General features: G+C 47.1%; 3 protein-coding genes across 4 annotated transcripts in view; 1 reads left to right on the top strand and 2 right to left on the bottom strand.

The window, feature by feature from the left end:
* Positions 1 to 12766, top strand: part of RNF115 (ring finger protein 115) — a 44145-nt gene extending 31379 nt beyond the window's left edge. For both annotated transcript variants that reach the window (XM_083478378.1, XM_083478379.1), the window contains 6 exons: positions 4753 to 4949; positions 5842 to 5910; positions 7798 to 7870; positions 8340 to 8433; positions 10308 to 10423; positions 11228 to 12766. In XM_083478378.1, coding sequence (XP_083334504.1) covers positions 4753 to 4949; positions 5842 to 5910; positions 7798 to 7870; positions 8340 to 8433; positions 10308 to 10423; positions 11228 to 11359 — 681 coding nt within the window. In that variant the 3' untranslated portion in view covers positions 11360 to 12766. The remainder of the gene's footprint in view (positions 1 to 4752; positions 4950 to 5841; positions 5911 to 7797; positions 7871 to 8339; positions 8434 to 10307; positions 10424 to 11227) is intronic.
* The window catches only part of TAF6L (TATA-box binding protein associated factor 6 like), an 84753-nt gene that overhangs the window by 64458 nt on the left and 4595 nt on the right, over positions 1 to 15700 (bottom strand). The window lies entirely within an intron of this gene.
* Positions 12906 to 15700, bottom strand: part of ITGA10 (integrin subunit alpha 10) — a 61748-nt gene continuing 58953 nt past the window's right edge. Inside the window, exons 30-31 of the mRNA XM_083478239.1 lie at positions 13646 to 15658; positions 12906 to 13521 (exon numbers count right to left, since the gene is read on the bottom strand). Coding sequence (XP_083334365.1) covers positions 15605 to 15658 — 54 coding nt within the window. The 3' untranslated portion in view covers positions 12906 to 13521; positions 13646 to 15604. The remainder of the gene's footprint in view (positions 13522 to 13645; positions 15659 to 15700) is intronic.

Raw genomic sequence — 15700 nt, 5'->3', positions numbered from 1 at the left:
GCCTCTTTCCACGATTCAGGTGCCTTTTTTCCCTCAAGGATCTCGTTGCAAACTTCTCTTAGTGGTTGAGTCAACCATTCCTTCAGCGATTTGTAGTATCTGGAAGTCAGTCCATCTGGTCCTGGAGATTTGCCCAGTTGCATATTCTGAATGGCAGCCTCTATCTCTTGTTCTGAGATTCTCTGGTTCAAGTCCATCTTACTTTGATGAGAGATGTTTTGTAGTCCATATTTTCCGAGGAATTTGTCTATATCTTCTTCATTTTGCGGGCCTTGGGTGTAGAGTTTTCTAAAATAGCTTAGAAAGCAATTTCTAATTTCATTGGGTTTGGATATGTTCCTTCCATCCACCTCCAGGCTTGTAACTGTATTTAGTTTCTGCCTTTTCTTCAATTGCCATGCCAAAAGTTTGCCACATTTATTTGCTGATTCAAAAGTCTTTTGCTTCATTTGCCTTATCTTCCATTCAATCTCTTGGTTCATCAATTCCATATATTGTGTTTGGTATAATTTGATCTCTCTTAAAATGTCCTGAGACTTTGGTTTTGTTCTTAATTTCCTCTCTCCTTCCTTTATCATTTCCAGAATCTTCTCTTTTTTCTCATTTTGCTTTTTCCTCTTTATTGAGTTTTGTTGAATCAAAAATCCTCTCATCACCGCTTTACTTGCGTCCCAGATCACTCTTTTCTCCACGTCGGTCCTCAAATTTATTTCAAAATAGTCTTTTAGAGTCTTTTGGGCCTTCGTGAGAATCTCCTTATCTCGAAAGAGGGTGTCATTCATTCTCCATCTAAATTGACCAGTTATTGTGAGTTTCATCTCCATCTTCACGGCGTTATGGTCGGAGCAAGTTTTTGGGCAGATTTCCACTTTCTTGATCTTCGGAGCCATTCCACTAGTAACCCAGATTTGATCGATTCTGGTCCAGGTCATCATTGCTTGGGAGAAAAAGGTTCCCTCTCTCTCCAGAGGGTTCCTTGTTCTCCAAATATCTATCAAGTCCATATTTTCAGTCATTTCGAAAAAAGTCTTAGGGAGTCTCCCTTCTTTGGTGACTGTAAGTCTTTGTGCCTTGTCCATATTAGTGGAGACCACGCCATTCATGTCTCCCATAATTATCATATTGTAGTCCAGATAGTCCATCAGAGTTTCATGAAGTCTCTTAAAGAAGTCGGATTTGCCTTCATTTGGTGCATAAATTCCAACAACTAGGAATTTTTCTCCTTGTACTTGTATCTCCACAGCCAAATATCTCCCTTGTTCATCTTTGAATATCATTTTTGGAGCCCATTTCTCCTTCACATATATTACAACTCCTCTCTTCTTAACTTTGTCTGATGAAATAAATTCTTGTCCTAGCCTTTTATTTGAAAGTAATCTCCTGTGGGCTCTGGTTATGTGAGTTTCTTGTAAGCATATCAAGTCCAATTGTTCTCTATTCAATATATGAAATACTTGTCTTCTCTTCAAAGGCCCATTGAGCCCATTACAATTCCAACTGAGGAATTGCAGAGCCATCTTGTTATTTTTCTAAGGCTCCTCCAACAGCTCCAAGTTGTTGCTCTTCTTCTGATGGTAGTGGTTTTTGTCCAAACGGGAGATTCAGGATATCCAATGCTCTCCTCTGTTCTGCAAGTACATCAACAGTCCCCTTCTGTAAGTCCTCCTGGTGTCTTGCCAAAAATTTGTCTTTATCTTGAATTGTCTTTATTTTCACTTTGTTTCCCTTATAGTCAAATGACAGCCCTTGTGGGAATTCCCATCTGAAACGGATAGCGTTTTTCTTTAATAAAAGGGCTAAGTCCTTGTAGTAGTTTCTTAAGTCCAGAAAATATTTTGGGATGTCTTTAAAGATCTGTGCAGCTGAGTTTCCAATCTGCAAGGCCTTTTCAAAGTGTAGTCCCAATATTTTGTCTCTTTCCTCCTTGGATCTAAGTGTGATCAAGCAGTCTCTCGGAGTCTTTCTGTTTTGCTTCTTACCCAATCTAAAGGCAGTCGTAATTTTGAATTCGTCTTCCTGGAGTTCCCAACAATCCACAAACTCCCGTGTCAAGTATTCCACAAGGTTGTCTCCTTCATTCTCCGGGATCAGTCTTATTTTTAAATTTCTCTCTTTCCTCTGTAACTCCCACAAGGCCAAAGTTGCATCATGCTCATAGACCTTCTTGGCGATCGGCTCTAATTTCTCCTGTGTCTCTCCCGCAGTAGCTTTGGCGTCTTCCGCAATTTGGCGCGTAGTGGCGTTTTCCTCCACCAATTTATTTATAGATTCTGTATTCTGGTTTAGTCTTGCTGAAATTTCTGTTAATTTTAGTGTATTCTCTGAAGTCTGTTTTGTCAGAGACTCCAGAGTTTGGTTTATCTTGAGCAAGGCATCTGTCACAGCTTCCATAGAGACGGCTGCTCCTTTGTCTTGTCCTGTTGATGCTGTTGTTCCTGTTGATCCAACTGTTGCGCCTGAGATTGAGCCTCTTTTCTTTACCTGTGACTGTTGCAGCTGTTGTTGTAGTTGTTGCTTGGTCTTGGCCCTTGTGACTATCTCTTCTTGTGCGCCACTCATGTCAAGGTCAGTTCCCACGGGATTTATTCTCCCTTGGAAAATTCCACTGTCTTAGGCCGTGCCGGACTTCACTTTGTCCTCTAGAGGGGGCAAATCAAAATGGCCATAGAGCAAAGATTCCAGGTATAGAGACAAAGGAGACTGTCCCAAATGTCCAAAATATAAAAGGGAGATTAACACAGTCAGAAGTCTAGAAGCTTGTTACTTCAAATTGCCACAGTTGCCCTATTTATGCTACTTCTTGTTGTATTGTACAGTAGCCAGGCACTGTGGAAACTTTGTATCAAAGTATCACTTCACAGGGAAAAGTCAGTTCAGTGTACTAAGAAGGCAGACCGTTTCATGCTTTCAAATAAGTGAGACAGCAGAGGTTTTTTACTTCCAATAAATCTTGCAGTTATTGCTCAAATTCACCTCCCCTCTGCCCTGCTAGCTAGAGGGGAGATCAAAGGGTCTGAATGTCCGGTTAAGCTGATCAAAGAGCAAGTTTAAACGGATGCAGGTTTAGAGCTCCGTTGCTTTCACTTTCATGCAGTCGGGGGGAGGCAGACTTCCTTTGTTTAGATCTCCCCCGTTTTTAGCCCAATTTTTAAAATTTTAAAGGTCCCGATTATATTTCAGCTCTTACTCACGGGGATTCAGTCCAGATTTTCTTTTCAGGAAGAAATCGGCGCTCTCCGCTTATGGCGACGCGGCTTCACTTCGCAGGCTGGGTAGCGACTCTCAGCACCGCGCTCACTCCCGATGTCGATCCGTAGCCTTTAAAAAGGCTCTTTCACGGTACCGGGGGGCGCAAAGGTGCCCACCGAGTCTCCTTGTTCTCAGGCTTCAGCGCCTGGGATTTTAGGGGTCCCCCGCTTGCCGTAGCGGGTAAGACCCGAACTTGCGAAGCAGTCCTTCTCCGGAGCTCGGAGCTAGGACCGCCATTAAGCGCTGGCACCGACCGGAAGTCCCTAAAGTCTGCACACATTTTCAGTCAAGATTTTGCATCTCTTCCTCAAGTCCTCAAAGCACAAAGTGGCCAGTGTGCTGCTTCTCTTTTCCTTAGTTCTGTCGTCTTTTTTTGCTCATCAGCGGCTGTCATATTGTGCTGACTTAGCAAGGGAGCAGCCCAGACAGCTTATCTATCCAAAAACAGCACCGGTCGCAGGCTAGCTGGAGCAGTGAGGTCTGGAAAAGGACTTGCCCAGAAGGCGTTTACATATTGATGTGACTATTATTATTATTATTATTATTACTACTATTATTATCTTATTCTCCAGTGAACTCAAGGCAGTATGTGTATGGTTCCTCCCCCTCCCATTTTATCCTCACAACAGCCCTGTGGGGTGGGTTAGACTGAGACACACTTCATGTGAGTGACACACCCAGGGTTCACCCAGCGGCCATCATTGCCAGGTGAATGTTGGGCCAGCCCTGATCTCAGCATTTTAACCACTGTGCAGCCTGGCAATGCTTGGCGGTTGCAAAGGGAGTGTGCTTTTATAACAAATAGAATGGTATAGAATAAAAGGAAAATGGTGAAGCAAAATAAGAGAATTAAAACAATGCAGAGCAAATGGAAGCAAAAACAGCCAAAGCCGAAAGGTCTTGACTAAACAAATTCCCACTGAGACAGGATTATCTTAAGTGCCCATGGAAAAGTGGGCAATAAGGAGACAGAATGCACAGTTTTGATGTGGCCTGGTGACAGCTGTTTCCTCCTTGCCTGAGCCTACACCATACCTGGGGGTATCCCACCGCACAACCACTCACAACATGCTGCAGAGCAGGGCCCTACAGCTCTGGGTATCACTTCCCGGGGGCAGGGGGCAAAGCGATTTCCTTCCAGCTGGCACGGCATACAAAGCCTTGGAAGCAGGAGGCCCCCATGATGAGCCTTTCAGGTTTGTAAATAGCCCCTCTCCTGTGGAGACTTGGCATGGCTTGCAAGCGAGCGGGTGGAGAAGTTTTTGTAAGCCAGAAGAGAACATGGGTTTGTCTGTCCAATCAGAAGAGCTCCGCTTAGTAAATCCTGCTTTTCTCCTGGCATAGACATTGGCTGAGGGACTGCTTCTGAATTTTGAGAGTCTCCAGTCATCGCAGGAAAGCTTCAAGAACCCCTGAAACTGCTGGGCTAGAATTTATTACCCCATTTGATTTCTGGCCCTTTAGAAGTTGACTTCTTGATGCGCTTTCATTTGCTTCCTCCAGTTTTGGGACCAGTTGCATCGTTCTATGGTCTTCCAGTTCCCAAGCAACTCTATGGATCACGATGGCAGAGACAACGAAAGGGGCCACCAAGCCCACGCAGACCTCTGGGGACCAAGTAGACCCCTCCGACTGCCCATGACGCGGAGGTACAGATCCCGGGTCAGCGCACGGCCTGACAGATCACCTGCCATTGAAGGGTAAGGATTTGGAGGACTTGGAGCAGCGGTTCTCAACCTGTGGGTCCCCAGATGTTGTTGGACTACAACTCCCATCATCCCTGAGATCTGGCCTCGCTAGCTAGGGGTGATGGGAGTTGTAGTTCAACAACATCTGGGGACACACAGGTTGAGAAAGGCTGAGAGGATCCAGGATCTGATCTGGAGGGGAATAGTACGTTCAGTTGCTCTTGGAGGCTAACAGAAGATATGAAGGTCAGGGGGGGGAATCCCCCCCCCCCGTCTGGGGCAAGAGGGTGGCCTTCAGGTCTCTGTCCACCACACTGCTACTTTACTTCTGACTTCCAACAGTCTCTACTGGAAGACTTCAAGAAACCTGAAACATAGAATTTATGTTTGATTCTATTCATTTGGGGCTTAAGCTGGATTAGGGTTCTTTCACATAACCAAGGGGTTCAACTTGTGTGGCCTAACTAAAAAGACAGCATTGTTGTTCCCAATTGCTGCAAACTGATGACTGTTCTTGCCTCGTATATATCTGTCAGGTCTGTAGGTCTGCCCTGCCCATCTCGCGTCCTGTTGGTTGCCTCACTAATGCAGGGGGAGCCAATGGGGTACCCTCTGTGTGTTGTTGGACTACAATGCCCAGCAGTGTGGCTAGTGATCAGGGCTGATGGGGGCTGTAGTCTGACACCACCTAGAGGGCACCACATTGGCCACTCCCAAATTAATGTAACATCACGTATGCTTCATGTACTGGACAAAGAGGGCGCTAGTCCCTGGAAGCAAGTGCAATGATCCGTCTGTTAAGGCTTGCTCAGCTTCCTCTCCTGGATGATGGCACTGCCACCTCCACTTTACTTTTCTGCCTCTTTCTTACATGCTTTCGTTTTGTCTCTCATCTCCTGGCTAGAATAATACAGCAGATCTTTGCAGGCTTCTTTGCGAATTCGGCAATTCCTGGGTCTCCTCCTCTCTCCTGGTGAGTATGGGACATTATCTGCAATTGTATATATATTTTTATTTACAAAGTATGTGTCTGAACTCAAATGTGTGTCCGGCACTCGCGTGCATTCATACACATGCTATCAAGAGGTTTAGGATCTTTTGCTAGAGTTATGACATGCGTCCATTTATGAATACAGTATGTGTTTACCCTTAGCCAGCATTCAAAATTTGCCAGGTGCATTTTGCTATCGGCCACTTGCTACCAAGTGAAGATGCCCGGGCACCAGAATGGCGCCTGATGTCTCCACCATCTGGAGGTGCATGCCTGGGGATCCTTGGATTTTGACTGTTTCCACACGCTAGCAATACATCCTGTAGAATTCTATCAGTTATATTTTATCTGCACAATCAGAATGAATTTCAGGAACCAAAAATACGACTTTTGAGTCGACTGGCCCCAAAATGGCAACTAGGCATTCTGTTTTGGTGACTGTAACCCTGGTTTAAGGAGCCATTTGGCACCTAGCTTATATATTTGAGTTTCTAACACTGCCCTTAGCAATATGTCCACAAGAAGTTCTTACAAAAAGGAACACGGAAAGCTTGCTTTATTATATGAAATGAAATTGGCAGAATATATAAATGCTGCATCAGACAGCAAAATTACAATTTAAGCAGGCAGCAAATCCCATCATACGTATGCACCTTGATCGAAAAGAGTGAAAGAATCAACTATTCTCAAAACCACGCAGGAAGGGAGTGTGACTGTTTTGCCACAGAACTCACACCAAAGGCAAGTTAAGAAAGGGGAGAGAGGGTACACCTGTCTTTAAGGCAAAGCGGGTGTTGGATTCCTTGAGAACCCTGAGTAAGTTCTTTGTTAGAGCTTGGAGAGATAATTTACAATCTTAAAATCTTGGGGTGTTGTACTAATTTTAGCCAATACAGTCTAATGGAGAAGGGCTTTGAGATAAGCTAGTGGTTTTCAACCTTTTTGAGTCCATGGCTCCCTTGACCAACCACATTCTTTCTGCGGCTCCCCTGTGGAAGCCACGTACACTGGGGCTCCATTACAGGGCGTGCAAAAGTGGGGACTTCCCCATTTTGCACCCACCTCTTTTTGGCACCATTTTTGGTGTGTGTGTAAGTGGGAACGCATATGTCGATGGGAACCCAAGCAACACCACTGCTCTGCAGGGCCGAACCGACGCGTTCCCCATGGCAGCTCCAGCCTGGCTTTCCCGAAATTAGTGCGCACATGGTGGGGGATGCGGGGGGCAAAACAAGATTAAAATCGGAAGCAGAAATATTTTGTTGTTGCAGGGAAGGAAAGCGAGAAACACATAGCACAGGACACACATGCAAATACTCTCCTTTCCTGCAACATTCTCCCTGTCCCCATAAAGCTGGGTGACTGTTAAGGACGAGGGGGATTACTTGCAGGGGTGGGGTAGAAGGAGCGTGAAACACAGAAGACACTCCCCACTTTCAGGGTTATTTTTAAATCCTTCCTTATAGAGCACACACACATCCAGGCACAAACACACCATCAAACTACTTTGCTATTTTCCTGCATTTCTCAAGACCTCTGTGCAAAACTAAGGAATTGCTACTTACTGAAGCTGGGGAGGATAGTTGTTTGTGGTGGAGAGATTTTAAGAAGATAATTAGTCATGCAAAAGTGTTTCCTCACTTGCTTGCCACTGTTTTATTTTGGGAAGATAATGGGCTCCCCCGACCCTGGCTTCCTCCACCCCCAGAAGAACAAGTTTGGAGCCGCAGAAGCATGATAAAGGTTGAACCAATGCTGTGTAGGCCCTTGATATCCTATGACATGGAGGCTGGGCAGCAGTGGGCGTGCTGCTTCCTTCTCATGCCCCCACCCTGAATGATTCTTTCTTTCTTTCTTTCCCGCTTGCAGGGGGGGCATGTTGCACTCGAGTCCTGGGGACTATGCCTGGGGACAGAGCGGCCTTGATGCTGTCGTCACACAGGTAAAGGCTCTGATCATTCCACCTGAGCCATGGCTGCATTCAACATGTGTGCAATTTTTAAACAGAGGTCAGGTGGACACCTGCCAGGGTTTCTTTCGTTGTGATTCCTTTATTGCAGAGGGGGGTGGAACTAGATGGCCTGGGGGGTCCCTTCCAACTCTACAGCTCTATGATTCTGTTTGAGCTGCTGCCGAGGCTCCACGGGCTTAGCACAAATTAAGTGGGTGCCCTGTAGCACCCCTAGGATCCTGCACAGCACCCAGTCAGCGTGGAAAGGGATTCCTGAAGGTCAAATGTTCTGAAGGCAACTGTCTTAATCTTTCTTGATGGATGACTAGTAAATGCTGTGAACGTTTTTTCCCCATTCGGTTCAGTTCCTATTAAATGCCATGTTGTGAGAGCAAATAATTTGTGCAGCGATTCCAGTTCTCTTCCCTCACACCAACCCTTCCTTCCTCTCCCCCTGCAGCTCCTGGGACAGCTGGAGAACACAGGGCCTCCCCCGGCAGACAAAGAGAAGATTTCTTCTCTCCCGACAGTGACCGTCACTCAGGAACAAGTTGGTAAGTAGTTCCTGCTTCCTGATAACTTAACGCTTTTGTATATGTGTTGTTTGGAAGCGGTTGAATTGAATTTTATTATTACAGTCATAGACCAGTTCCGGCTCACTTACAATATCAGGAAAATCATAAAACACAACAGGAATACATTGAATTACAGTTGGGTATAACAGACAATTCAGATATAGCAGCAATTAAAAATATCTATTAAATCTTGATCACTAAAATATAACCTAAAATTGGGAAGGGGTTGCTTTCTTCTGTCACTCTGGACTGAGCACCCAGACCAAATTCCAGAGAACTGCCAGTGTCAACCTCCAGCTCAGCTTAGCTCTACAGCATTAAATGAACTGCTTTCCAGCTGCAATCCTCTGTGGTTCCCTCTGATTCTGATTTAAGGAACTGGGCAACAGCTCACGGGGCTCTCCAGGCATTGTGGATTTACTCTAGAACCCCAGTTGCACAATAGCTCTCCTCTTCCCTCCCCAGTCCGTTTTTCTTTTGTGTCTTGTCTATCAGGCTGGCCCCACCAGTTTGCAGTCTCACAGGCAGTGATGCCAAAGGCAAGCAGGTTTCAGGTACCAGTTCTAGAAGTTGCCTGGAGATCTTCTTGCGTTAAGCAAATCTTCCAAACCTCACTATGCAGAGTAGGAGTCAGGCAATTGGTCCTTCTAGTTCAGCGCTGTCTCTACAGATTAGCTGCAGCTCTCCAGGGTCTCAGGCAAGTTTTTCCTCAACCTGGAGTTGCTGGGGATTGAACCTGGGGCAAAGTAACAGGTGAACATAAGAAGAGCCTGCTGGATCAGGCCAGTAGCCAACCAGATGCCTCATTGGGAAGCCTGCAAGCAGAATCCAAGCATAAGAGCCCTCTCTCATCCTGTGGTTTCCAGAAACTGCTATTCAGAAGCATTTACTGCCTCCAACCATGGTGGAAGAGCGTAGTCATTGTGGATAGTAGCCATCAGTAGTCTTGTCCTCCCATGAAACCAAGACCCTTACCTGAGTGATCTTGAGTTGGTTTCTTCCCCCCTCCCTTTTTATCTTTCCCCCTCAACAACACCAAGCCCAGAGACAGTCTGAAAAGCTCCTTCCACAGAATTATAAGGTCTCACATGCCTTCCTAGTCTTTTTCTCACTCTTTAGTTCTCTGGTAACCTCCTTCTCTACTTCCCCTTTCCCCCAATAGCTGCCTAGCAGCCAATGCCAAAATCCAAGTTTGGGGCAAGTCCTCTGGTGAGAGAACTCCTGCAGAGATTTAAAGTCACAAAATATGCAGCAAAGTAAAGTGTGGAACTATACGCTGTTAGACCTTCAAAATATGCCCTTGTGAGTTCCAAAACTTCATTCTTCCCCTAGCATAGAAGACCACTACAAGTTTGGTAAGTTAAAAATGGTTTACTAACAAACTTTCCAAGGGTATTATTCATGTGCTTCTGGCAGTAGAACTTGGCTTAGTTCCATAGCAGTCGAAGTTCCTAAATTATTGGTGTAGGAACTCAAGAGTGGCTTGTGGAAGCCATGCGGTCTGAGCTTGGAGCAACCAGCTCAGACCTCCTCACATGCTGAGCTTGAAGGGAGATTGAACAGTAAGCTTGATTACCCAGTTCCTCCCAAGGTGAACACTTGATCTCACTAAGCCTGGCAGGACAGCTTACTCTATGGTATTAACCCCTTCATGCATTAAGCATGTTGGTTATACTGGTTATCCCACTGTTCCAAACTCGGCTCTTCATTCCGGTGTTCTCACCCCAGTTGCCTTTTCACTTCTCTTGCCTCTTGTGCAGCCAGCCTGTAGGCAGGACATCTACCTCTTGCCTCATCCTAGAGAGCTGGCGTGTTGCTGCCCTCACGTGACCCTGCCCTGTTTTCTCCTGCAGATATGGGTTTGGAGTGCCCTGTGTGTAAAGAGGACTACACTGTGGCGGAACAGGTCCGGCAACTCCCGTGCAATCACTACTTCCACAGCAGCTGCATTGTGCCATGGTTAGAGCTGGTAAGTTGGCTTCCCTGTTGGCGTGGGGTCAGGTGGAGACTGGCGCTAGGGCATCCTGCCTGGCACAGGGCAGCTCTCCTGTGGGACGAGGGGTGGCCACAGATGTTGGGTGCTGCAGTGGAATACGGACCTGGTCTCCAGGGCACTATTCAGTTGGAAGTTCTCCTGCACAATGAACAAGAGCACTAGGGCTTACCCTCGGGCACCAGAGTATCTGAGGCCGGACCTTTTGGCTGTCCTGAGGCTCTGAATTGGCAGATTTTGCCAAAGGCTGTTGGCAGAGAGCCACATGCCACCTAACGGGGTTTGGGCCTGGGTCTCAAGTAGCCCAGCTGCCCAGACAGGAGTCTCTAGGTGTCCTGAGCACCCCGCAGCCAAGGATCTGATAGTTATTATCACAAACACAGCATACAGCAGCTCTTAAGGTGCCCAAGACACACACACTACAATCATCTCAGCTGCTGTTCCCACATCCATGCCTATGGAGCAGTTGCAGCAGCAGTGAGACCAGCCCCCCACCCCCAGTTTATGTACCCCTGATCTGATGGGTACGTGCACACAACCTGAGGCTTCTCCTACATGGAAGCCATTGCTGCTCTTTCCTCTTCAAGCCCCTGCTGGTTCTAGGAGACAGCGAGGTGGGAGATGGCTGCCCTTGCGCATTGCTCTTTTCCAGAGGAAGGCTTTCGGCAGTGTCCTTTCCTTAATGTGGTCGCCCCAATCTCAGGTATCGGCTCTGGGAGGCATGACTGTTCCCAGCAGCCCCCCCCCACTCACTCGTATGCGTGCATTTTCCCTCCCCAGCACGACACGTGTCCCGTGTGCCGGAAGAGCTTGAACGGTGAGGACTCCACTCGGCAAGCACCCAACGCGGAGGCCTCCACAAGCAACTCCTTTAGCAGCACAAGCCACCTACACGACCGATGGACTTTCTGAAGCCTCCCTGACACGGTGGGGGGGGGGCGAGGGAGGGGGCAGTTCAGGCCTGTAGTATCCCTTACTACAGTTTGTAAATTGTATGATACCTATAAAACTACAGAACCGAGTAGCAAGGAGGGAGAGGGAGAGCAAACGGGTGCAGCCGGTGGAGCTGTGTCCCCACCCCATGGCCATGGCGAGGGCGGCCATCTTTCAGAAACCGCTAGCATCTCCTGCTGGGTCGCCGCAGCATCCAGACGATCTCTTTAACCCTTAGTTTCCGGAGTGATCAGTTTCACCTTTCAGCGAGGGGTCGGGAGGGTCCCTGAGAACCTGTGCGAGTCCTTTCCTTGGGTAGCAAGAGAGGCGTCCACCATTACGATTCCCATGGCTTTGCAGAGGGAGGGGCGAACATTGTCCTTGCCCGCCTGTCCCAGTCTATTTTTTGCGGCTGGGTGGGGGGGGAGGCTCAAGGAGAAGGCAGCTAGGTGTTGGCTAGGAAGCTATTCCAGATGGGGCGAGGGGAAGAGAGAGGCGAGTCAAGAGGATTTGCACAGGGACCCAGGCCTTTCCAGTGTCTCCCGAAACTGAGTCTGTTTAATCGACTCTGCCTGTCTTTCCTGCAACCTAGGATTTTGTTGAATTTTGGGTGAATTTTCTTTGGATTAGGTTGACAGAATTCCTGACTTCCTTTATCTCGGTTCTGTTTTTTTCTGGAAAAGAGTGGGGGGCAATTTGGCTCACAGAAAGAGAAAAAGAGGGGTGGAGAAGCAGCACAGGGGGGAGCCCTGCATTCCATGAAGGCAAGTATTCGATGCCCCTCGAGCGAACGCTACCTTTTTCCTGCTTTCAGCCCCTCGGCCCCCTTGGGTTTGCCTGAACCAGCATTCAACCCACCTGCTACTTAAGACCCATTTTTTGCTGCCTTGTTTATCAAATGGACCACGTGTAGTTTATCCTCCGGATCAGAGACTGTGTCTTCTTTTTCCAAGCTGTTCTTCAGTATTTTAAATGAGAATGCCATCACTCGATATACCATAAAGAATCACTTTTTGTTGTTGTTGGTTTCCTTTTAAGTGTTGTTTTTTTCCCTCCCTTGCAACTATTTCCCCCCCTCCAACCTCCATCTACAGTCTTTTTATCTTCTGAATCATGTCTGAGCTCAAAACTTTGGTGCTGCACACTGACCCCCTGCCCCAAAGCACCTTCCGCCTGGAACCAGAAAGGAGCTTTGGTAGGAGAAGGGTGGGGTGGGGGATATGGCAGAGTCATGTCCCAAGGAATGGACGGGGAAAACACAAGGCAACCCCCCCACCCCCTTCGTGGCCACTTCATCGCTGTAACGGTGTACCAGGTACACTCCGTTTAAAACTTAGTGTCTTCTGTTTGCTATCAAAAGTTGAATAAAAGTCTTTAATAAGAAAAGCAATGATAGAGTTCTTGGTTGGGGATGTGTGCAGGGGGAAAGGGACTATCTGAGAATGTGCAGGACAGGTGGGTGGGGCTGCTTCATATTTGGACATACGAATTGCAAATATATTAGAGAGAGAATTCCAAAGATATAGTTGGAAAAAGCCTTTATTAGGACCAACTAAATAAATGTCAAAGTAACCAAATTTCATAGTTTTGCCTAATGGCTGGAGGGCATGTACATCCTCACCTGCTAAGGCCCTATCATTTTACATAGTCAAAAGTCCATTCCTAGGGTTGTTTTCCTGGACAGTTGAATTATTCTCTAAAACATTGGGGTGGGGCACAGGTAGTTTCCCAGGCTTCATGAAAATAAAAATCCAAGCGCACATGTAGGATGAACACTTCTTATTAGGAACAACTGGAAACTGATGAAGGTGTGAGCAAGCTTTTGAGCATCCCAGAAATCTTCCCCAGGCTTTGGGGCCACCAGCGACATCTTTTGCACTTGGCTGTCTAACTTCATTTGCGTAAGTTCTCTTCCTCCTCCTAACTAGCTTAAACTAACTTCTCCTAACTAATTTAAACACTGTCACCTTGGGCTCCCCCCCTTCAACCATTTCCAGGAATGTTCCCCCTTGTGGCTAGCATCAGCCTGAAGAAGCATTCTGAGGAACCTGAAAGCTGGCTCATTGCTTGAGTTATTTTAGTTTGTCCTAAATCATTAAATTTGGATTCGCATTTGGAGCTAATGACATAGATGCAAAACACTAAACCAAAGTTTTTACAACGTTGGGGGAATTTTGTGATCACCCCACCCCAAAACAACTTGGTGCACGGCATAGAACTCTTCCTGAGAATCACAGCTGCCTTCTAAAAATTTTTAAAGCAAGCATCTGGCCCTTATTAAGGTTGCAAACGAAAGGCATGAGAGTAAAATCCCCAGACCTTATAGACAGCAGGGAGGGGGGTTGGCCCAACAGGCTTCCCCACAATCAGGACAACAGGGCTCTGCATGCCTCTTTCCCTTCCCTGGATCATGGCTCTTGAGATTTCAGCGGCATTGGCATCCATGGCGATTCCTCCTATATTTGTACCTTAACAAAGACTGAACTTCCCATGGGACCAGCAGAGAGGTGCAGTGCCTCTGTGTCCCTCTCCACGACTGACAAAGCAGAATGAATACTGTGGGGGGAGAGAAACTTGTTTATTCAATTCATGCAGCTTAATGGTGGTGCAAAATTATTTGGCCCAAGAGGGAAACCAGTTGCCTCCCTGCTCTCATCTTTGTGAGCTTCACGATGGGCTTCTGGTGAGACAGTTGCTGGGGCTGGACAAGCAAATCCTTACATTTCCATTGCACAAACAAGTTTGAAAAAAGACAGCAGTAGGGAGAACAGCACACACCTCGTCTTTATCCCACCTTTCATTGCAATCCTGGCTCACAGCAGGAGGTTGGCACATCCATTGGCATTGGGTAAGCCCACAACTTCACACAGCACATACTTAAAACTATGGAACTCTCTCCCACAGGAGGCAATGATGGCCACCAACTTGGATGACTTTAAAAGAGGATTAGATCAGCTCATGGAAGAGGAGACTGTCGGTGGCTGCTAGCCATGATGGCTCTGCTCTGCCACCAGAGTTGGGAGGCAGCAATGCTTCTGAATACCAGTTGCTGGAAACCATAGGAGGGGAGGACTCTTGTGCTTGGGTCCTCCTGCTCATGGGTTTCCCTTTGGGACATCTGGTTGACCACCAAGAGGCTGGGCTAGATAGGCTATTGGCCTGATCCAGCAGGGTTCTTATGTTTTTATCTCATTCTCTCATTTGTGGCCAGAAGGCAGCTCCATGCACTTGGTGGTACAGAAAGGCAGTTTGTAAGCCTCTGGTTGCACACAGGGAAGGAGGGCATTGGGGACCTTTTTTCAGGCCAAGGGCCAAATCCCCTTCTAGAAGCCACCTGCTAGTGGTGGGTAGGGCCAGGCACAAAAGTGGGCGGAGCAATGTATGCAAATTTTACCTTTTTTACAAGAGGCTGGGTTCCACACCCACTGGCACATGCCCCTCTCTATCCACCATCCGGACAAGCCAAGCAACGGGCACAAACCATTCCCCCGATTTCCTGGTGGTGCTCACAGCTGCCAAACCAAAGGGCCGTCCCCTTTGCAATTCTAAGTGAATGAGGCTGCTCTGCACCAGCCGCCAACCCACCCAAAAGGTAACGCTCACTTCAGTGTGGTAGCAGGAATACAGGACTATGTAAAATTCTTTTTTGCTTCTATGCAACAAAGTTCTGTTCGAGGGAGAGAGAGATGCTCCACCTTGTCAAGACAAGCTGCTGCATCCCAAAGGACTGATGGAAACCATAGAATTGTAGTTGGAAAGGAGACCTCCTGCAATGCATGAAGAAAGTATCTGGAATAGAGATGCTCCACATGATTTGAGCACTTAAGTCACTTTTCACAGGGGAAGGAGCCCTCTTTGAAACCCATATCTCTGTTGTCTTGTCACCTTGAAGGGTTGGGCCTAAGCTGGCCTGCACAAACCTACTTTTCTCCACTCCCAGAACATGGGAGGCAAAATTGGATGTTTACCCACCCCAGTCTGAAGACCAAAGTGTGTGTGTATTGGTGTGTTTAATTGTGGCTCCAACACGGGGGGAGGTTGTTGTATTTTCTTAGCTTCCCAAAAGCAAAATGCTGTGAGATTGCAGATTGTCTTCAGAACTGCTGGATCTTCTGTCACTTTTTACAGGGAGTCAAAGGGGAGGGCAGCAGCAACAGCACCCACTGGATTTCCTCCCCTTGCTCATTTTTCCTGTGTGAAGAGTCCTTGCTCAAATTCAATGTTTTATTGTTCTTCTTTCTCTTCTTCTCCTGGTTTTTTGTGTGCAAAAAATCCAAGCTGGAGGGGGTGGTAAAGGAAAAGAGAGCAGAAGAAGAATAT

The sequence above is a fragment of the Podarcis liolepis genome (assembly GCF_965112155.1).
Source record: "Podarcis liolepis genome assembly, chromosome: 15".
NCBI lineage: Eukaryota > Metazoa > Chordata > Lepidosauria > Squamata > Lacertidae > Podarcis > Podarcis liolepis.
This window is presented reverse-complemented; position numbering and strand designations above follow the sequence as displayed.